The following is a 21,779-nucleotide window of genomic DNA, read 5'->3' on the forward strand; positions in this document are numbered from 1 at the left end:
CCAGAGCCAATACTCCAAATCCAGCAACCACAATTACTCTCAGCACCATGGCACTGCAAATGCAGCACCTCTCCTTCAGCTCACCTTTCAAACGTCCTCTGACTTGAGGATTTTGTAGAGGTTCAGCAAATGAGAACAAGATCGAGAAACACCGCTCAGTGTTGTGAGTGTAAAAATAAACTGGTGTCTTGGGGTGGTTTTTTATGCTCCCTCGCCCCATGGTCCTGCCAAAGCAAGAGGGGCTCACCCGGTGTTTGAAGCCCACCAGTTGCGTTTTGGGGGCTGAGAAGGAAGCTGTCGTGTTGAAGAAGCTGTTTAGCTGCCTGGTGGTCCCACGTAGCGGGAAGTTTTAGAGCTGCGTTCTCGCTGGGCACCGTCTTCCCAGGTCTGAATTGAAGACATTTGAGAATCCAATCTGCTTTTTGGTGGTGTGGGAGGTCTACTCGGAGGAAAGGCAACGCCTTTGAAAGGGTGTTTTTTTCCCCCCTCCTCTCTGCCAGGTGAATCGAAGCAAGGTAGAATATATATCGGGAAAGGCCATTTATTCTGTTTTCTGTCTTACGATTTCCAGAGCAGCTGCCTGCTGCACCTAAGGAAGCAGGTGCGGAGCCAGCAGACAGCTCTGCCAGGCAGGGCAGCACGGTGCTCCGGTGAAAAACACCCATTTGCTGCTCCCAGCCGGTTGCTTTGTACGGCGGCTTTTCTCTTCCCTCTCCCTGAAACAGCTCAAGCTTTCCACGGTACTGCACTACAGGACACGTGGAATAAAACGCACGTTGGGAGCTCACTGCTCAGCTAAACGAGAACAAAAAACCACGCTCCCCAAGACACCAATTTATTTTTACACTCACAACACTGAGCGGTGTTTCTCGATCTTGTTCTCATTTGCTGAACCTCTACAAAATCCTTGCAAGCTGGAAATTATTTCGAATCATGTATCCAAGACAACAAGGGTAATTCTTCCCCGGCATATTAAACATAGACACCAACAGAGCTCTGATCTTTAGACGATTACCCTGAATTCAGGATAAGAATCCATTTACATCTTTCTGAAAAGGAGATTTCAGGATTCATCACCTTTTTCCTTTGGGTCACCTTGTCGTTTCAAGGAAACGATGGCCCAGCAGCAGAAGTATTTCATCCCAGCGGGGCACACACCCGGCTTGTTGGTATTCCTGCCCAGAATAGCTTGCAGCACTGATAGAGCTCATCTATGTTAAATTAGCCCTTAGAAAACATCCCTGCTCTGAATCTCAGAGAAGATTGTTTCTGAGGAGCGAAAAGCAAAAGCCCTTGCCAGCACGAGCACTGCGACGCAGACTGTCACAGCCTCTAAACAGCTCAGTCCAGCGGTTAAAAAGCACATTTGTGACCTTGCACCAGCTAGAGAAAAAAGTATGAAAACCCATCTCCCTTCCTGTCCCCCTTCCACCCAGCTATCACTGGCTTTTGTAACTATCTTTCGAAAAGGAAAAATAATCTAATATTCAGCACGCCCTTGAAAGCCTTCTGGGGGAGGAACCCAGGATCTCATGCTCTTAAGGCTGTGCTCATCCGAGCAGTCCTAAGGGAATAAGCAACTTGCTCAGGGTGACGGTGCAAGTCTGTTGACTTGATCGAGAATGAGAGCCAGCAAACCGGCTCAAGAGAAAACCCGCGCCTGGCTGGGAAATGGGATGACGACCTGGTCGACTGTCAAGCGTGAGTCGTGCGAGCTTCAAGCAGTCTTAAGTGATGGACCTGTGCTTCTCACTAACATGAGGAAGACCAGTTGCCCAACACCCAGTTTATCATTAGGAAACTCAAAAAGAATAGCTTGAGCCTTTTATCAAGAAGTCACAAGGCCAAAATAACATATTACAGACTATACAAAGCAAAGACATATATATTTGCATGCAAATATAAAGGAGGCTGGGAGTCCCTTTGCAAGTAAATTTGTGTGGTAAAAACATCCAGGGTACCAAGACACAAGAGTCAGAAACCTGAAGAGGAAAGTTTGGAAAAGGAGAAGCAGAAGGAAGCTATTCAGTCCCCACGCGGGACTAGGGAGCCAGCCGGCCCTTTGCTCTGAAGGCACCTGCAGCGCCTTCTGCTCCAGGCTGGAAGGCACGGAGCAGGAACGGAGGAAGCCTGCCAAGCAAAGCCCGAAAGCCCACAAAGACAGACAAGAGGTCACTGTAACAGCAGCCTCCTTTTAGCTGGGGAGAGCAGATACAGGATGTTACTGCAGTATGCTCCTGCGCTAAGGAAAACAGGAGGGAACCGGGGGATGGAGGCCATAACCTTAACAAAAGGGAAAAAAAAAAACCAAAAACATGTCAGTAAGCATCCTTGATCAAGTCCAAGAATAGCGAGAAAAATCTGAATTTTACTGGGTAAACAGCAGCGAGTGCCAACGTCCGACCGCTCTGCGGTGCCTCTCAGGTAGGCTCCCCGCTGGTACATCTCAAAATCAGGCTCAGGTTCTCCCACCTCAGAAACTCCAGCAACGAGACAAACGCGACAGCAGCAGGCACCCTTCCCACGTTGCTGGTGTTTCACCACAAAAAAAGATCTCCCTCCTTCGCCCAGGGCACCACGCTCTGGCATTACGCAAGCTAAGACAGCTCGAGCTGCGGGTTTTTGCTTGAACACCAATTTCAAACAGCACCAAATGCTTGGTGCAAGTTCCCCGGGGCCAGTCACCCACAGATTAAAGGATTTGTCTTTACTACATGTTAAGCATCTCTGAGCCCTACCACAGCAAATGCTCTTCGCCCCCAGCCAAACCCTCCGTGCTCAAGTCTCACACCGTCCACAGCCGACATTTGTGGGAGTTAACAGCACTCATACTTGCCTCAAACGTGACGAAGTCATCAAACTCATCAGGACAGGCCGGGGTTTCCTCCTCAGGGGTATATCCCATATCATACAACTGGCTGTCAGGATCTGCAGAGGAAAATAAAAAAGAAAGAATCACCAAAAGCAAACGCACGCCCTCAAACGAAGGACGGCTTTGGGAGACGCGGCAGCAGAAGGACAAGAACTTCCTCTTGCGTGCACCGGTGCCTTCAGCTTTCAGAAAGGACCTCTGCTTCCAGGCATCCCACCACCACCTCGGGTGGAAGGCAACTGGGATGGCTGCTCCCCGGCAGAGGTCCTATGAGGCCCCGTGCTGCTCCGATGGGACTAGCACCTGGATTCATCCCTACCCCGTCATGGTCTCCGTTCCTTTTCCTGGTTTCTTCCCTATCCCCGTTTCCTGCATCCTCTTATTCTTCTCCCAGAAGGCTTTAATCTTGCTGTGGGCAGGGAATACATTAGATCTATGTGTGACAGCCAACTACCATGGGAACTGCAGAGAAAGCAAGCTGCACCGAAGCTTTTATCATCCACTGCTCCTCCCGTGGCCAGCCACATTAGGAGCCATTCTCACAGGGGGACAGGAAAATAGGAGGTTTTCAAGGAGATTGCTTAAAAAAAAAAAGTTACTCCTCCCACCCCCAAACACCCATCTGCAGCAGAGCAGATCAGCCTTTCTCCGAGCCCTTCGACCGAGGAAGGGAGCGTAAATTCCCCGTGCTCCCTCAAGCAACAGCTAATGCCTGATCCAGCACACGACCTAGATCACAGGCTGGAAACACCAAATCAAGATCAGATGCTGCAGTCCCAAAATAAATAGCAGGCTCAAAACCACATGCCTCGGAGCTGCAAGCGTTGCGGCACTAGGTTTGTCTGATGCCGATAAACTCGGCTGGGCAGAGGGAGTCATTATGTCAGTGCTCCTAGGAAAGCTCGGCGATCGCCCCGATTTGGGGAGGGACAGGTTTTTCCTTTTACAGCTGCTCGAGGCAGATGATGAGAAAAGAGCTACAAGGCAGGGTCTGCCCGCTGCGTCCTTCAGGCTGGTGGCTTCCCAGCAGGCTGGCAGCGCAGCCGATTCAAACGGCTTCCCAGGCTCGGGTCCAAACCGAAGGGGCACGTAAGTCGCGTGGCGTTTTGCTGCAGCCGAGCGGCACCCGGACGGGATGACCCACAGCCTCCCTCGAAGGGTATATCCCTTATATAGTCACAGCCAGGGCTCCCGCTTTGGGTCCATCTCCAGATATCACGAAGGGCCATTTTTCATTAAGGGATCTGTCCAGCTAGGATGAACTCAAGGGATTAGGGCACAGGACAGAGTAAGGAGTCAGGCTTGCAGCAACACCCTTCCCACCCAAACACCCTCCCCAGTGCCTCCTTCAGCTGACCATTAAATGCAAACATAGCCAGGGCCCCAGGAGATACCGGAGCTCCCGACCCGATGGGTACCGGCAGCCCACGGGGGTGGGAGAAGCTGTGGCACCGAGAAACAAGCCCCCCCCCAACCTGGGTCTGGGGCTCCCAGGGGTTAGTCTGTAAATCAAACCCGGCAATAAGCCAAATTGCTTTTCCAGAAACCAGCGTACGATGCCGTGCTCTACAGTAAGCACACGGCGGGGTCACGGCTTCATCGGATGAAAGCTGCTCTTGTTCGCAATTTATGACTTCAATATCCCCGCTGCTCTCCCCGCTCGCGGCGCCGGGCAGCAGTGCTGCTATCAGCTGCGCTTCCAGCGGCCGGGGCTCCTGCGCGCAACCCTGAGCAAGGCAGCGAGATGCAGGTGAAATCGGTGCTGCCCGAGCACGTTGCTCAAGGCAAGGCAGCCTCAGGCCACCTCTAACTAACGGGTTTGGCACTGAAGTATCTTAAGACGGTATTCTCCCTCTCCTCAAATGTTACCCTGTCCCCACCTGCACAGCTCCACCCCCAGGTCTGAGCCTACAACTGGGAGTTTTCCCAACAGTTATCCCTGTCCCAAAATTTGCGAGCCTCCTTGCTGACAGCAGGGAGGACCGAGGGGATGGGGACAGCGATCTACTTGCTGCAAAGCCGTGGGAGCACCCAAGAGTGGGTCTCACCAAAAGGAGCCTCTGCCCACTTCTGGAAAAACCAAGCAGCGCTCCCGAAAGGCAACCCATGTCACACCATCGAAACAGAGGGGACAGCCAGCCACGTCTCTTGCCGACTACAGACCACAGCACGCAGGCAATGGCCACCTCCAGAGAGGTGGCTGTGATGTGCATGGGAGCACCCAAAGAGCCAGATGAGCTCAACTGGGACACGGGCTGCCTGCCCAGTGCCCTGGTCCTGTGCCCGGCCAGGGCTCTGCCCTGCAGCATGTCCCAGCGTGAGCCCCGGTGACAGCTCTGCTCTCCGCAGCCTCTGAGCATGCCCCGGCACAGCGCAAATGCTTCATCTGCAGCACATCTGAATCCAAGCCGACAGCAGCAGGACTCCAGCCAAATGGCTGGGTGCTGGGCAGCTGCCAGCTGCCTGATCTCGCACCTCTGCCGGACACGGCCGGGCAACCCAGCCAGCCTTCCCGGTGCCCACCCTGCAAAGCCATCTCCAGTGCTGCGGGTGGCACCCCGCAGCAGCACCCCGAGGGCGGCAGAGCCAGGCACAGGCTGCTCCCTTCTGCTTATTCCCTTATCATTTCTTTTCCTCCCCCTCCAAGTAGACACACAAAAGCTTCCTGCTTTTCTACAGACACAGCTAAAGATATTTATTCTGCTCATTCCTTCCAAAGGGACTTGAAAAGAGAGGATTTACAGTTAAGTGAAGGCTTTTAGTTCCCTTCGGAAGCAGGGGTATAAAGCGTGGGCAGGCAACGCACAAACAGCTCCCCGACATCAGCTGCCTCCTGTACAGCTCTTGCCCAAATCAAGCGCTCCCGCAGCCTTCCCAGCCCTTCGGGTGTTTCTTGGTGTAGGGGCAAACATGAGACTGGCTGCTCCATCTGTCTGCAGAGCGCCCAGCCCAAAAAGGGGTCTCTGCGCAGGCTGGGTTTATTTTTACAGCAAGCTCCGCTGTAAAAAGCAAGGAAAGACTATTTGAGAGGTCACCTGCACCCTTGCTGGTGGCACGGCCAGCAGAAGCCATGCCCAGGAGACAGCACTCCCTGTTTCCACCTCCCCATGCTCCACGTCAGAGAGCAAAGACAAACACCACCACAAACAAAGGTTGACTTTTCTGCTCGATTCATTCCCTCCCCCTCCAAGACAGCCATATGGTGCTTTGTGTATAGGGAGAGTTGCCATGGAGAGCTTGCCTGCAAGTCTTCCAGCACAACAGGCTGCATTAAGCTTTCAAATTCCTGTCCAAAAGAGCCAAAAAACCCAAGAGACCTTTGCTGCTCATCTGGCACTCCCCAGGTAAAGACCACCATTCTCCAGGTGCAGAAAGAGGCACGTGGCGAGAGCCGGAGGGCTCCGCTGGCTGTTCTCCCCCACCACACCATTAACAGCGCAGGAGGATGGCCGTGGGCCACCAGCAGTAGCACTGCACCACCCTGCTCCAGCGGCACGTGGTGACCACAAATGCTCAAATTCCCTCCGCTCTCCCCCTTGGATCTCAACGCCAAATCCCAGCTGACCCCCTACCCTCCTTCACATCCCCTTCCCCACACCTCTTGCCACCATAAAGCATACTTTCATCTCTTACACCCACCCCTGATTTCACCTGGCTTCTTCCTTCTCCTTTTTGATGGCCAATATGGTCAGCACACTTGGAGCCACCTCTTTCCAACGCCACTCAAAATCCCAGCATTTGCCCCGAGATGCGGATGTCGTTAGGGGCTGCTGTCCCCCCCGGAGGTAAGCCTGCCCGCACTCATTCCTCGCACCTGGGCGTCCGTGACCAGCTTCTCCTGTGGCTTCAGCTCTATCCATCACTCCCAGTCCCCTTACCTCCAAGCAACAAAAATCTCAAAGCCTAAAAATCAGCCTCTAAGAGACCCTACAGGGAGCCTTACTGCCCAACAATCTCCCTGCAAAGAGGCTATAAGCTATACGCTAGGTCTTCTTCCCAAATTAATTGCACTAATTTATTTGACCAGAATATGTGGGCAGGGTACCAGGTATCTGGATAAAGCTTTAGTTCAATTCCTGTGGCAGCACTGTTTTACCAGGGTAATGTGGCTGATGTAGAATTTACAGAAGAAATTATAATCAGTACGATCAGGCATGTGTACTATACCATCCAGTGAAGCTAAGGTGATTTTGAAAGAAAGAAAAGATGTAAAAAGCAGATTAAGTCTCCTCTGAGGCACCTGCAGCATCGCTTTGACATCTTTTCCTGTCCCTGCCTTGAAGCTCCCTGCTGCCCAGCATGTGCTCAGTCAAACCCTACTGAGAAGATCACCTTCCGAGCTCATCGCGTCGTCCACACCACTCACTTGGGAGATGGAGATTCGCCTTCATTCCAGCTCTGCTGCAAGTCCAGTCAGCCACAGCGCTTCCTTTTTCCCCCCACGCATTTGTTTTTCTGCTTTCCCCAGTGCTGCCCTGCTTCTTGCTGGCTTATGCCTCTGCACTAAATCCTGCATCTCACTCTATTCTTAAGATGCCCTCACTCCTGTCAGCATTTCAAAAATGGTTGTCCAAACACTGACGAGGACTATCTCTGCCCGAACACATCTGCGTGCTCTCCTGCTGATGGAGTATTCACTGTCATCTCCTATGCCAACTGCAAGCCAAGGGCAACCTCCGTCCAGTATCCATCAAGCCTCTAGAGCCACCGGCCACACTCCGAAGAGCAGCTCGCCAACAGCAGGCACAGCCGGCTGCACGGAGATTTCTCCTGGACGTACGGCATACATGCAGCTGGAGAGCAAGGTCCTGGGCTCTTCGTGGGGGTGAACGCGTGCTGAGCTCTTGCACAGCCAGAGATGCATCCTCTGCTGTCTTCTGGTGCCGAGAGGAGAATCGCTGCTCTTCAAAAGGGCTCGGCCGTGCAATAGTAACCTGGGCTTTTCAAGAAACGCAACACAGTCTAGAGCTACAGGAACAGAAGTCCCGGGGTACAGAAGGCTCCTGAAATAGATTCTAAAAACTGCTTTGAGAAGACAGGATTTCAGTGAAAAGGCACCTTGAGTGAAGAGCTGTGGGTACAGTAGTGACACACAGGTCAGAAACAGAGCCAGTTTTATTGGCTTCATATAGGAATGACCTAGAAAAACAGAGCCTTTCAGAAGTATTTAAGTCATCTGCCAACACACACCGTACATACTGCTGCAAACCACAGAGCCACAAACTCAAAGTGATTCGAACAGTATGGATTACATGCGGCTAACAGACCTGAATTATTCAGTAAGGCTAGGAAACCAAAACAGACCCAAAAAAAGGCAAGACGAAGTTATGGTTGGCTTAAGAGAGGACAACGGATATAAACTGAACTCCCTTACTGGGCACGCTGCTTGAAAACAAGGTGGCAAAAAAGACACGCAGCCAAGTATTAAAAAATTACAGACATTTAGGAGGATCTTGCGTCCAGAGCAAAGAGACAGAGGGGAAGGCACTGTCCAGTATTTCCAGAAGCAGCTCAGGGGCTGGTGCTTTCAAAGTTCAAGCACCCATGTGTTGTTGTCACTGCAGAATACAGCTAGCACCAGTCCAACCATCAGCCCTTTTGCTTTCCGTAAGTGGTACGGGTACATTTATAATCTGATGCTCACACACAAAGTGGTAGCACTGCTCAGAGCTGGAAAAAGACACTTTCTGCAATCTGCTTTTCCTGTAACCCAACCTGCCGACTCCTCCAGAGATGAGACAACGGGCCAGGCGCCCTTACTGAAACTATCATTTTACAACCAAAAATCACACGAACGGCATAACCGAGTGGCACGCTCAGGCTCCCAAGGAGGCAGTGTCAGAATTAAGGTTGCTTACACAACCCTCGTCCGAGCCCCTCTCGGCTAACGCGCTTTAGCAGTCCTTCGTTTCCTGAATATCATTGCTCATGGTACTTATCACATATTCCTTCTGATCCTCTTCACACAGCGCAGGCCCTCCAGCCTTGTTAAGACATACCATTTAAAGGCATAATGAAAAGAATTAACTTCATGGTACCCAAGCTCTTCAGAAGCATAAATCTAGCTGCCTTCACTTCATCTCGGAGGTGAGCATCGCTGCCGCTGCTGCAGCGACACGATGGACCAGGCAGGAAACCACCACTAACACACGTGGGATTTGGTATTGAGTTTAACACGCGGGTCCTTGTTTTTAATTCTCAGCAATTTGAGTTGTCTTCAGTGTGTGCTAGTCATCAAGGCCAGCTCAAATTCCTCCAGACTTGTGTCAGCCCGGAACAAAGGCTCACTGCTGGAGGTGTGGAAAATGAGGAGCAGGCTTGTGGCTACCAGCAAGTGGTTCAGAGTCACTTCATGACGTACCAGCAGAAAAGGCCGAGAGACTGAGCCTCCAAAATAGCACAAGCTGCCCTGGCAAGAGACCTCCTGATGTCCTCCATCTCCTTCATTCTAGCTTCTACTTTCAACACCTCTGTATTTCAGGAAACAGCTGGATTTTGCAGCCAACGGCTTCATTCCCTGTTCCATGAAGAGAATGAGGCAGGACCTCTTGAAAGAGTGCACGCAACTATGCGAACCACAGAACATCCTAACTTCGCCTCCCAGAGCACACTCAGTGTAGACGCCACCTTTGGGACATCCAGCGGCCGGTCTCTTGTCAAGCGTTTGAGCTCACTGAAGTAGAAACTCTTCTAGATGCTCCACATCCAGCCTGATTCGGGCAGGAGCACGCAGAAGACAAGTGGCACCTCTTAGATAAGATGGCCCCGCCAGCACAAGAGTAAAGAGAAGCCTGGCTCAGGAGCCCAGATGCACCAGAGCTTTTGACATACCAGGTAACACAGGCAGAAACAAAGCTGATTCTCAGCCCGCTCATCAGAGGCCCCTTGCATCAGCTGGGGCAAGGGCTGGATGGCGCTGTCCCACCATAAAGCACTTCAGCCTTCCACACCGGCTCCAGCTCAAAGCTCCCACATGGAGAAATCAAGATAACACAGTTAAAACCAGCTCAATCCTCCCCAGCTCATAGCTTTCAATCCTGAGAAATGCTTGCAATGAACTTACCTGCAAGCATAGCTAAGTATCATTATCAACGCAACGCCTGCGTGAATCAGCTTGCCTGCAGAAGAACCCATGGCCTGGATGCGAGCATTAAAAGAAGTCCTTTCAACACCTACAGCACTTGCAAATCGTAACACGCGGACGTTAGTATTTGTCATTCAGCACTCGCAGGTCTTACTTGCCGTTTCTGTCCCCCCACTAGCCACAAGCTGAGGACAACTAATGCAAAGCTGATGCTAAAAGCCTTTTCAAAGCAATCACCAAGCCCTGGCAAGGGATTTGGATCAAACCACCACCTGCCTTTAGGGAACACGGGGATCTATGGGTGAACTGCAAGGCTGGCCAACAACTCTACAGACACCTACTCCAGCCAAGGCTCTGACTTCAAAAGGTAAGTTGCAAAACCATTAGTAAAACCTAAATATAGTTATTTATGAAGTGGGCAAGTCTGAGATCAGAGGCTATGTCCCAACCAGAACTCAGCCTGAGTTCAGGGCAAAATAGTGGAAATAAAATACATAAGAGGAGACACTAAACTACACCTGCAGGGAGAATTCTTCCCAATGTGGCATTTCACAGTTCTGAGCCATCTCTTAGAAGCGATGGTTGTGTTGCTCAAAAGTGCCCTGTCTGTACAGTGAGTGTCTCCTGCTGCTGGCCATAGTAGAGCAGTTTGGAGCCCCTGTCCTCCAAAGTCCCTTGAAAGTTATGCAGATCAAAAGGAAAATGCTCCTCAAGGCTCACATGACTGAATACCCTTCCCTTTTTCTCCCCCCAACTCTCGTTATTGCCAAAAAATCCCTTCTGAAACGAGCCAAACTGTCCCCCACGCACCACTGAAGAGGGGAGCTGTACTTTTTAAAGTGCTTTTGCTCAAACTGGCTTCTGTAAAATAAAACAGTGCCCAGAGAAAAACAAAGTAAGGGAGGAGGGTCCTATGAGCTTGGCTTTTAATCCCTTTTCCAGCATAAGATTCCCCAAAGCGAGGAGGATGGTGTCAGAGACCGGCTGACAGCCTTTCCTTCCTGCCGTTACCGAGACAGCGCACATAAGCGAGTGACTTAATGCAGCACTCGGAAACCACAGACTGCACAATGCAGACACCAGCAGGGATCACCAGTGCTTCATCCAAAGCTAGTTGAATTACTAGGGAAATAAACTTTTAATAAACCTCATTTGGATAGTTTTCAAAAGGTTTTGGTAACACTTTGTTGGCTGGAAGAGAACCCACCACCATTATTTGTGCCTGAACCACTCTCTTGCAGGCGGAAGGAGGCCAGCTGAGGAACACAACTATTGAAGCCTTAGACCTTTTCAGTCCAGCGTACGAGATCGCTGAGAAGGGAGCCAAGGGGCCAAGAGGTTACAAACGTGTTGCCCAGTTCCTACCGCCGCCACAGGAGCATTTTTATTAGAAGTTGTTGCATTATCTCTGCTGGCCTCTCTTTAAGTATTGACTGCATTAATAAAACTACACGCAAAACAAAACAGGCTTAAAAAACCAAGCAAGTGGAGAAGCGATGGGAGAACGTGAGTCGCTGACTCAGTACAGCCCTGCTTCAAAGTCGCAAGAGCAGCACGGGATCAAAGCTGCTCTGCCGTGCGCACGTTGGGCTGCGACGGGCAACGATAGTCCTTCACCGCCGTCCTGTGAGTCTCTAGTCGGCAAATTCAGCATGGGTCACCTCGTCAGCAGGAGTCTTTCCCACCTGAAGGAGAAATAAGCTGCCCAGTGGCTAAACAGATCTACAGGAGCAGTCAGACTGTATGCACTTGGAAAAGATGATCATCAAGGAGAGAGACATCCGAGGGACACACGCGCCAGCCCAGGAGGAGACATGGCTTGGTAGAGGCAGAACGGGATGGAGCCGTGGTCAGTCAGAACACCGGGGAAGGTCGGTCTCGGTGCCGGGGGTGCACTGCCCGCCGGAGCCCACCTTCACCCATCGCAGCCCAACCCAGCGGCTCTGCAATTAGGACCAATTTCCCAGCAAAGCCACATCACACGCAGCCTCTCCCGTCTAAGAGCGAGACCAGGAAACGCTCAGAAGAAACAAGCTTTTGCCACATCAATCTGTCAAGGCGTCGCAAGGGTACACTCGCCGCACAGTCACAAGCCTCCAGGCTGTGACAGAGCCGAGCAGGGCTCTCGGACAAGCAAAAGTCATAGGTGAGTAATCATCCCTTGATTAATAACACCAGATTGACCGGATTCCTAACGAGAAATGGTCTGACAGCTCTGGCTTGCCTGCTGCTGCAGAGGCAGGGCGATGAGCTACTTACTTTCCTTTACCTAAGCTCGGGAAGCCAACCCTACCTGGTCTCTGGCCAGACTTTTGAGGTGAGGATGGAGGAGACGTTCCCCAGCTTCCTGGGTTGAGCCCAGCATTAATAATCCCTCACTCCGGAGCTAACATCCAAACCTGAGAAATCAAAACGGGCAGGACCGAAACCATCACCACCACCCCCCACCTGGAGCCACCAGCCCAGCCCAGCCTCCTCCCACGCACTCCCCAAACCGCAGGCGAGCCCAGCCTCCCACAAGTATTAGCAGCAACAGATGAGGAACAAAACAGCATGCTCAAATAAAACATATGATGGAGAAATACTGCGACAGCAGATGGATGATGAGAAACGTCCATTTCTTCCTAACAGAAGTTGCCTTTCTTTTCTTTTTAGTCATCACCTCCGTGGAAGAGAGCACGCTAAGAATTGCTCTAATGAAACACTGTTCTCTATTTTTATATCGACCAGCTCCCCAAGAAAACAGGTGGTCCCTGCAGTGCTTTTTCTTCTCCTTTGCCAGAGAAATCAGTTTTCTTTTGGGTGCCAAACTTAGGTATTTCATTTATAATTTAAACTCACCCCAGCTTGCCTTTATCAGGCTTGGGTTATGGTCTGAGGGTCTAAGCAGCCACCACAGGCTTCCTTTACTGGTACTCCATGAGGACCCTGCTCAGCCCCTCCACTCTGATTTACTGCGATTAGCAAGAAATCGGGCTATGCAGCAATGCTTTCCCCCCACAAGGAACTGTGTGCAAATGGTGATGCTGTGGGCATTTAATCCCAGCTCAGCCACTTGCCGCAGTAAGCGAGGGGCAGCTTTGCAACGAACCAGATTTCCCTCGGACTGCCTGCGTATTTTGGACCCGCAGCCCGTTACACTCCGTGATGGTGATGGGATGCAGCAAGATTTCTCTGGCATACGCCTCAAAATATTCATAAAGAAAGAATTCTCAAGATGCTCGTGCCGATCTCCCGTTCCCCGGAACCCCGAGGGCTGCTGAGCCTTAGCGGCAGTTTTACAGCAGCTCCCTGCCGTTCTCATCCCAGGGCTGCGAGGAGGCTACGGACACAGTTCCTACAACACTTCTGCGCTTCTCCCGAAAGTAGGTCAATGCAGTATGTCATCTGCCGGGCTGTTTTTGGGAAGACGCGCTCCCTGCTCAGGCACGGCGCACATCGAGCGGGCCAGCCTCCTCCCTGATGTAACCCCTCACCCAGCTGCCAAGTTACAAAGACGAATAAAGCCAATTGTTTACGTAAATTAAACAAGAAATGCAAACAAAAAAAAAAAAAGCCATGGTGAGCCAGAAGTGGCCCCCCCCCCCATCAGCATCCAAGTCCTTTCCCTAGCATATTACAGCAGAAATAAATAGTGACTTAAAGAGCTTGAGGGCGATGTGGGCTGTGCGGTTCTGCTCACCGCTGCTCCGAAGCTCGGCAGCGGGACAGGTTTCGCAGCTGAGGAGCATCTCCTCACTCCCCGCCTCCCCACCACTGCTCCTGCTTTGAAAGGGAACAAGCAGTTACCCACGCTCATCCAAATCTCCCTGCTTACGCTAACGCGGGGAAAGTTTGTAGTCAGAGTTAACCTTGCTGAATCCTGGCAGCTGCACGGCTGAAGATAAATAGTTTTGCGGGTGTTTTTGTTCCTGGTGTTGCTTTTCAGAAGTAAATATCCTTTCTCCCGGTTGAGCCAGTTTGGAGTTATCCTTCCCAGCGTGACAGTATTCCAAAACAGAGGATAAGCGTGTGCATCAGGGGTGCGATGCACTTCCCATCTCTCCGCTGCCATCACGGAGGAAGCAGAGCGGCTCCCTGCCCCACGCCGGCTGCGGGCAAGCCGAGGAGCATCCTCGCCCTCCAGCCACGCAGCCTGCGGTTCGCTCAGCGGCAGCGATACAGGAGCCACGGCGGGGGTACGAGCAGCTATTAAAAACAAGCATGGAGAACCAAGCTACATTCGCAAAGGTCGGGGTCCAAGTGGTGCGGCTGTCCCCTCGTTTCAAGAGGATCTGGCAGACCCCAGAAAGCATCCCTCCCTCTGAGGCTGGGCTAGCAGCTGCCTACGCTGTCCAACGTTTTGGGGCTCCTGGGAGCAGAAAACTGACTTTTGGGGATCCTGGGAGCTGAAGATTGACTCTCCGTCTCCGAAGACAACTGTGTGATGTGGGCTGGAGGAAGAGAGCAAACGCCCCCGTGTCACCTGCCCCGAGGCTTTCTCCTGTGTCCTCCCCTCGCTTAGGAACAGCCTCTAGGGATGAAGGTTGGGCTGGACTCACATCTGCTCGGTTCTTCATCTGTCGGTGCCTTCATGAAGAGGACCTCTGTCCCCCTCACGCCCTGAGCCCCCGCCTTTCACAGGAGCGTGCCTCTGTGCCCCCCCCACCCCCCCCACCCGTCAGAGATGCCTCTGCAGGAGAGGGATGGAGAGAGACCTCAGGCCATTCTGACCACAGGGTACCACCGAGGCACCTCACCCCCATCACAGACTAGCACGTACTCTCCTAATTCCCCATCCCCTGCAAGCGGAGAGTTACCAGACTCAACAGACAACCCTCACGCATTCTCATGGGCAGGCCCAGTGGCTTCTTCTCACTATTTCAAGAGAAAAACCAAGTTCAGTACTTCCAAGAAAGGCTTGGCTGCTTCTGTCCCTAGAAGAAAAGGGTCACAGAGGATGAGCACGTGGACTCCAAACTTAACAAGCACAGTAATGGTGCTACAAGCACCCCTCTGCACTACAGGGATGAGGAGAACTCTGATCTACAAAGAACAGCACTACAAAGAACAGCAGGGGATTTTTTTTTTTTCCCCCAAGTATACACATAAATTTTAAAACACCTTAAAACATTTAAGTCTTCGCTCCTTTCAGGGACAGTACATATAGTACATCCATATATATACATATGCCAAAGCAGTGCAAGATGCAATGCAAAAAAAATGCAGAAGACATAACCAGAGCAATTTTGATGTTATTCTTGCTCATGAATCAATCTTGATTTCCCATTCACGGCAGCTGTACATAAAGAGGCATCTGTCCTACCTTCAGCCATCAAATGAGCTGTCTCCCTAATCGGTGATGGTTTAGCCAGGGTTAGGAACAGGCAAGATCAGCGGGAAAGTCTTCACTGCAGCAATGCTGCATGAATAAAGAGATCAGCAGATCTGATGAGAACGTAGGAAGTGCTCATACCAGTGCCAGATACTCACCGAGTTTAGTCAAACGTGCACACAAGCTCTCCTTCCATCTGCTAAGCTTCAGCGAAGACTTTCCTTTTAAAAAGCAAACGCCTTGAATATTAAATTGGGCCTGGGTACCCCCACTGAGAAAGCACGCTTAGATGTCAGCAGTAGCCTGTTGCAAATACTGCTGTATTTCCAGCATCAGTTGGGAAGAGAGACCACTGAAGATGCAGACAAACACAGCCTCAGAAATAATTACTGGATTGGGAGTGTGTAAGGGAATGCAAGCTTTGGCTTCTGGAATTATCCCCATGCAAGGAAAGCTTTCATTTTGCATAGCAAAAGCCATCTGCAATGCAGATCCTACAGAGGGAAAAAAAGCTACACAAACCAAACAGTGGTTTATCTTACCAGACGGAGCCAGATATCCAACATGCTCTGCACCTTCAAACGCTCCGCGGAGCCAGAGCAGATCCGTGTCACCAGGGCAGCAGCCAGCCTGGCTCTCCAGAAATTAATTCAGAGCCACCGTGTGCTATCTAGCAGACTCATACAAGCAGCAAGTGGTTCATGGGCACCCAGAGCCGTGATCTCAGAGACGTCGGCTAAGCACTATCTGATCCAGAGGCGTCTCCGAGACGCCGGATCAGCAAGTAACTGGTGCAGCCGCGGGAGCGGGGAAGGTTTTGCTGCTCCCCTCGCAGCAAGGCTGCGGAGCACGACCTGCACGTGGGCTGAGCAACGCGGGGATAATTAGTTAGATCTGGTTTTGAGAACTGATGTGCAGTTCTCTCTTGCCTGTAAGCTTTTAAGATCTTAACGCTAGCAGCCTTCTGCCAGGGGGATGGCTGGATATGTGCTTTTCTTTCAGGAAGTTCCCAAAGTGGCATTCAGCTACCAGGACCATACCAACCATTTCGGGACATGAAATGCCAGCTGCAGAAACTGCAGCCGCTGCTCCAAGGATAAACCCATTGAAATCCTCCCAGGGCTGCTCTCGGGAACCGAGTCATACAGCCCCACAAAGACTCCGACCGCCCCGAGTTCACGCTGCTGCCAGCTCCAATTAGCAGCGGCACAGCGCTTTTACACAGGCTCTTTGCAGCAGCCTGCCCGCGCGCTGCCAAAGCAAGCCAGCCAGCCCAGCCGAAGCCCTGACCGTCGGCCAGCCCTTTATTTGCTATTCAACACCCTGCCCTGCGCCCGCCCCAGCCCTGCCTCGCTCCGCGCTTTTCCCTTCAGCCCGTCGTTTGGAAACCTGGCAAATGCCTTTGGCAAGCTGAACGCGCTCCTCCTGCTGAACGCCTCTTATTCAACCCCACGGGGGTATCTCCGCTGAGCTGCCGCTCGTTCGTTCGGCACAGCGGCCGGCTCCTGAACCGGCTAACCCCCCGAAGCTGGCACTGCCAGGGGGCTCCCCCAGTCCTGCCCCCAACTCGCTCCTGCCGTCCCAGCAAACAGGAACTCGGTTATAGCTTCCAGGTTTGGGTGTTGGCTCTGGAGCTGGATTTTTCCATCTTCTCAAATCCAAAGAGCTTTTAGTTGAAGCATTTGAAAAAGGATTTGACTATTTCCATCCTCAGGCCCTCCCCTGAGCTCACATCTATTTCTCAGTGGACACGCTGTCGGCTCTCGATGCACAGGGGCCCCTTTGTTCAGGGATCAGAAGCCAAGGCAGAAGGGGTGGATGAGGCTGTGAGCTGAGGGACGTGCCTTCCCCTGCCTGACACAGCACTTGCTTGCTCTGACACCAACAGCAACCCCCCGCATGCAGGAGGGTACCTGCACAGAGCCCATGCCCAGCAGGCTTTTCTTTGGGAGGCAGATGTTACAGATGTTTCAGTTCAGAAAACGCGCATGAATTATGCAACTTGTTCATTACTGCTATTGAGTTCAAATAAGAGCACTGGTCTGCTACAAAGAGGAGACATTAAATATGTCCTACTGGATGCCGAGAGGCCTCTGGAAAAAGCAGGTGTCTGAAGCTTAAAGGGTACTTAAATACCTTGACAAAGAAAGGAATCCGCTTGTGAGCACAACCCTTGCTGTTTGTTTGCATCCAGCTGTGTCGGATACTACCCAGGTTTCGTGTTTGCCGGCTAACTCCCCCTCCAGCAGTTCCTGCATCCAGCACGCAGCAGACTAGAGTTGCTCTTCGGTCCAGGCGTCTTGGCTTCAAATTATAGACTCCATCTCCCTACCCGCTGTCCCGTGGGCAGCTCCTTGCCATACAGGCAGACAGAGACCTTACTCCTGGTCCGTGTTTGCATACAATCCCTCATACCTGTTTCTTACAGAGAAGATTCCCCATGAGCTGTAGCTTCTAAGCACGATGAATGCAGCAGGCACCCTGGCTCCCCGCTTCTTTTCCCCTGCAGACTAGAAAGATGTCCCATTGGATCTCACGGATGGTAGCCAGGTGCACCAGGTTTTCCTCTGGCTCTGGATTCTCCAGGATTAATGAGAATCTTATCCGGCTTCTTTAAGCACGCTCTATGACATACTCTCCTCCTTCAAATCAGTATCATTACTGCCTCCACTACATTATCAGCTTCTCAAGTTTTACAATACAAGGCCCTAAAATTTTACTTTTCAGAGTTATTTATCATCCCTGACTCGTCGCCAATGTTTGTTCCACAGTTTCCCCTTCTGCTGTGCTATTTACACATTGGAGGACAGGCCAGTCGTCCGGGCACCCTTCACACAAACTTTAAAAGCAGGCAAACCACACGCTTCAGGGAGCAGGGGGAGGACAAGGGTGTCCCAGCAGCCACCCCACCCCACCAGCAAAAAGGGCTGGGATACAGCAGGTTGCGAGGAGCTGAATCTGTCCCAGCAGTGTCTCCGAGCCTGCCTCCCCGTGCCCGAGGCCGGGCAGCCCCCGCGGGTCCCCGTGCCCGAGGCCGGGCAGCCCCCGCGGGTCCCCGTGCCCGAGGCCGGGCAGCCCCCGCGGGTCCCCCGTGCCCGAGGCCGGGCAGCCCCCGCAGTCCCCGTGCCCGAGGCCGGGCAGCCCCCGCGGGTCCCCGTGCCAGCCTGCTCCTGATGAACGCTCGGAGCTGGGCCCGAGAACTGAGCCCAAACGCCCGAGAGCCGCGGGCTCACCATCTCCTGCAGAGGTGAGACCCCGGGGCCCTCCAGACTCCACCACCAACACAGCACTCCAACAGCAATCGTGCAGCCGGCACAGATACACAATGACCACATTTTCATCTTAAGTCTTCTCTTTGGGAAGGGTGGAAGACAAGGCAGCCACCACAGGCTAGAGACTCTCGTTACAGTCTCAAACCCCGCTCCTGTAGCATGCAAGTCACTTTGCTCTTTCCCCTCCACAGTCAACGTTACCCGGCCAGACAGGAGGTTACAGCCGCAGAGAGATCAGAATTGTTTGACGGCAGCGGAGAGGTGGCATCGTGGCTTTCACGGCTGTCTGAGCGGTTAAACGGTGCTTCGCTCTGCTCCGAAGGCAGAGGCAAGCTGGAGGAGTCCTAGATCAGCATGTTCCCCAGCCAGTGGGAACATACCTCAAAGAGCTGGCACAGGAATAGGACCGAGGAGTTGAGTATCCTCCCTGGACGTAAAGGCCAACTGAACACGAAAGCAGTTGTAAGGAAAGCAGCTGACGATGCAAGCTTTGCTCGTTTTGTAACTGCACCTTCCGTTTGCCAAGCTAGGCCGTAAGAGCTCGAGTAAAATCACAGCCATTCTCCTACAGAGAGTCTCCAAGAGCGGGGGGAGAGGGAAAGAAAAGTGGAGCATCTTCAGAAATAACCCACTACGACAGACACTGCAAGGTACAAGCTTGCTCCAGGTCTCACTTCAGTGACTGACCAAAGAACTACAGAGTACCAGGAAATGCAACAGAACGATCTCTGGCTAAAACCAGGCCAAGCTAATTAACAAAACCTTGTTAAAAGGGACACCCAGCAGCAAGTATAACCTCTTCTTTCTTTACAAAGGGATGATCAATATTGACTGTCTCAACAGCAGCAGCAAATCCTCCAGATCACTTCAACGTGAGCAACTGCTCAGCTGGTGAGGCCCAAAGAAACTCTCTGTACCCTATCCTGGGTTTCTTTTATAGCTGTTTAATGCTGTGCAATGTTAGAGAGCTCTGCCTTTCTTAACCACTGTAATAAATACATATCAATCTCTTTCAAGTTTAATAAATAGGGATCCTGAAAGCTTTGTCCGGATCTGCTTTTTCCATTCAATTAATATAACACAATACCAGAGGAATGAATTATTGAAGAGAAATACAAGCCAGAGCTTTCACACACACTCTCTACTCCAATAGCAATTTATTACAAATTAATAGCATGCTGCATTTCCTCCTCCATCATGAGAACTGGGAATCAGCTGCACTGTCAAGCTACACCAGCCATGAAAACTTCGGAGCTGCCATAAAACATTACAATCCTGAGCACAAACAAGCTGGAGGTGCGAGGGGGGGGGAGGACAACAGGCAGAAAAACAGAAGTCACTTCTACTTTGAGGGTTTTCTACTCATGAAACACCATGGTTTGTATAAGAATAATCGGTCTTTTCACATCTTTGCTTGTATCAGCACTCGAAAGCATGCTCAGCGTGCAGGGCTGACAACATGGTGCATGTTCACTGCTGCAGGAAAGCAAGGCTGAAGTTTAAGATAAGCATTGCTGTGAACAGAATTGATTAATGTGCAAGTATGATAATTCATATTTGCACATTTAAAATTACACCTGCTCAGCAGGAGGCTTCCAATATTTTTCACTCCCTGCCCTTAACAACGCGCTTGCCCCAAAATGACCCTCTAAACACTCACATTAGAGATGAATCCCAACGGGAAAAAACAACATCTTTTCTTCAGCAAAGAAGTTCAAATGCCAACCAGCCAGAAAGATACTTCACATTTCACCGAGCTATTGCTCTGGAAGTACTCGCAACGAGCCCATCGAGAGCAACGTGGGGAGCGTCACAGGCCTGTTTAAAGATTACCTACCCGTCAGGGAGCTCAAAGCTCCTGTTTAACGTGCGTCTGGCTAGAAATCATCTGAGCACTTGATCCTCCAAATAGTTGGAGTGAAGGCAAATGCGTTAGTGCCCAGCGTTCGGAAGGCGCAGCAGACAGACAGACGTCTCCAGCAGCGTGTCAGCCAGGAGTCACTCCTCTGGCAGAGCAGCAAAGCCCCCCAAAACCACAGGTGAGAGCCCCCCAAAACCATAGGTGAGAGCATACACCAAACCAGAAGGGATTTTCCCTCGATGGCTTTTCTGTTTCCAACATAGGTTTAGGAAGGAACTTTCCTGATAAAGAGGAAAACATGCAACCACACCACAACTGCTGTACCACCTTTTTCAACTCTATTATTAAATGCACCCAACCTCTCCCCCTTCCCCTCCGCCCAACACAGAGCAGCGACTTTCAGAAAACCAAACCCAGTTTGTTTCCACCAAGCGACTTCTCAGCCCAGTTAACCCCTGTGGCGTGAAATGTGGTGTCTCCCTGCCCTCCCTCGCAGCACAGCAGCAAACTCACCTCCATTTTTGATAGCTCTGATCCCCCGATGGAAATCTTCGAAGCTGATGACTCCAAGTCCGCTCGGATCGAGGTACTTTGTCAGGTCCTTCACCTGCAACCACAAAAGCAGTGTTACCCACAGAGCCCTTTGGGGAGGTAGGGTCTTCCATCAGAGGATTTGTAACAAATTTTAGCTCCTTACAAGAAAAAGATTTGAGCTAACGGCAGTGAATTTCTTAAACTGACACCAAACTGTGGCCGTCCTCCTTGAAGGGAATGTAAGTAATCAGTACAGAAGGGTCAATTAGTACTGGGCTGGTGCTGAAACTATTGCTTAGTTTTGAAACATAGGTTAGGGCAGTATTTCTTGCAACGTGGTCCTTCTCTGCCAGGGATTTGTTTATTTTTATGTTTTTTAAAGAGGTCCTATCTTAATTGGGAAAACTCAGTAATAGGCTGCCCAGTAGGAGGGCCCAATTAAGAGGATTCAGTGATAATGAACTGCTCCATGTTACAAATTTAGGCCATATAATTGAAACATTTTCACAATTAGACAATGCCCAAGGGGGAAGGAATCACGTCAGCTAGCGAGGATTAGGAGGCGGGTGCCGGAGCAGGCACACACGTGGGGCAAGGGACATTTGCGAGACCTGGCGAGGATGATCTGGGCACTTCAGACCGAACAGGCAAAACCACAGTCATTCCTCGTGGTCCAAACAAAGCCTTCGAAAAGGTGCATTCGGTTCCTTCCTTCCAGGCTGCCACAAACCTGCCTTTCAGAAAACCCTGTACACCACTGATGCTTCTCAAGCCAAGACAATCAGACTTCTTTTCTGCTTTTAAAAAAAATGCAGACCCTCATTTTAAGAGATATTGAGGCA

The 21,779-nt window shown here is 51.4% G+C and overlaps 1 protein-coding gene across 1 annotated transcript in view; it reads right to left on the reverse strand.

Moving 5' to 3' along the window:
- Positions 1-20,981, reverse strand: part of RAB11FIP3 (RAB11 family interacting protein 3) — a 59,335-nt gene extending 38,354 nt beyond the window's left edge. Inside the window, exons 1-2 of the mRNA XM_075165879.1 lie at positions 20,917-20,981; positions 2,837-2,928 (exon numbers count right to left, since the gene is read on the reverse strand). Of these exons, the coding sequence (XP_075021980.1) occupies positions 2,837-2,905 (69 nt within the window). The 5' untranslated portion in view covers positions 2,906-2,928; positions 20,917-20,981. The remainder of the gene's footprint in view (positions 1-2,836; positions 2,929-20,916) is intronic.
- Positions 20,982-21,779: the final 798 nt, after the last annotated feature.

Source organism: Calonectris borealis, chromosome 16, assembly GCF_964195595.1.
Source record: "Calonectris borealis chromosome 16, bCalBor7.hap1.2, whole genome shotgun sequence".
In the NCBI taxonomy this organism is placed as follows: Eukaryota; Metazoa; Chordata; class Aves; order Procellariiformes; family Procellariidae; genus Calonectris; species Calonectris borealis.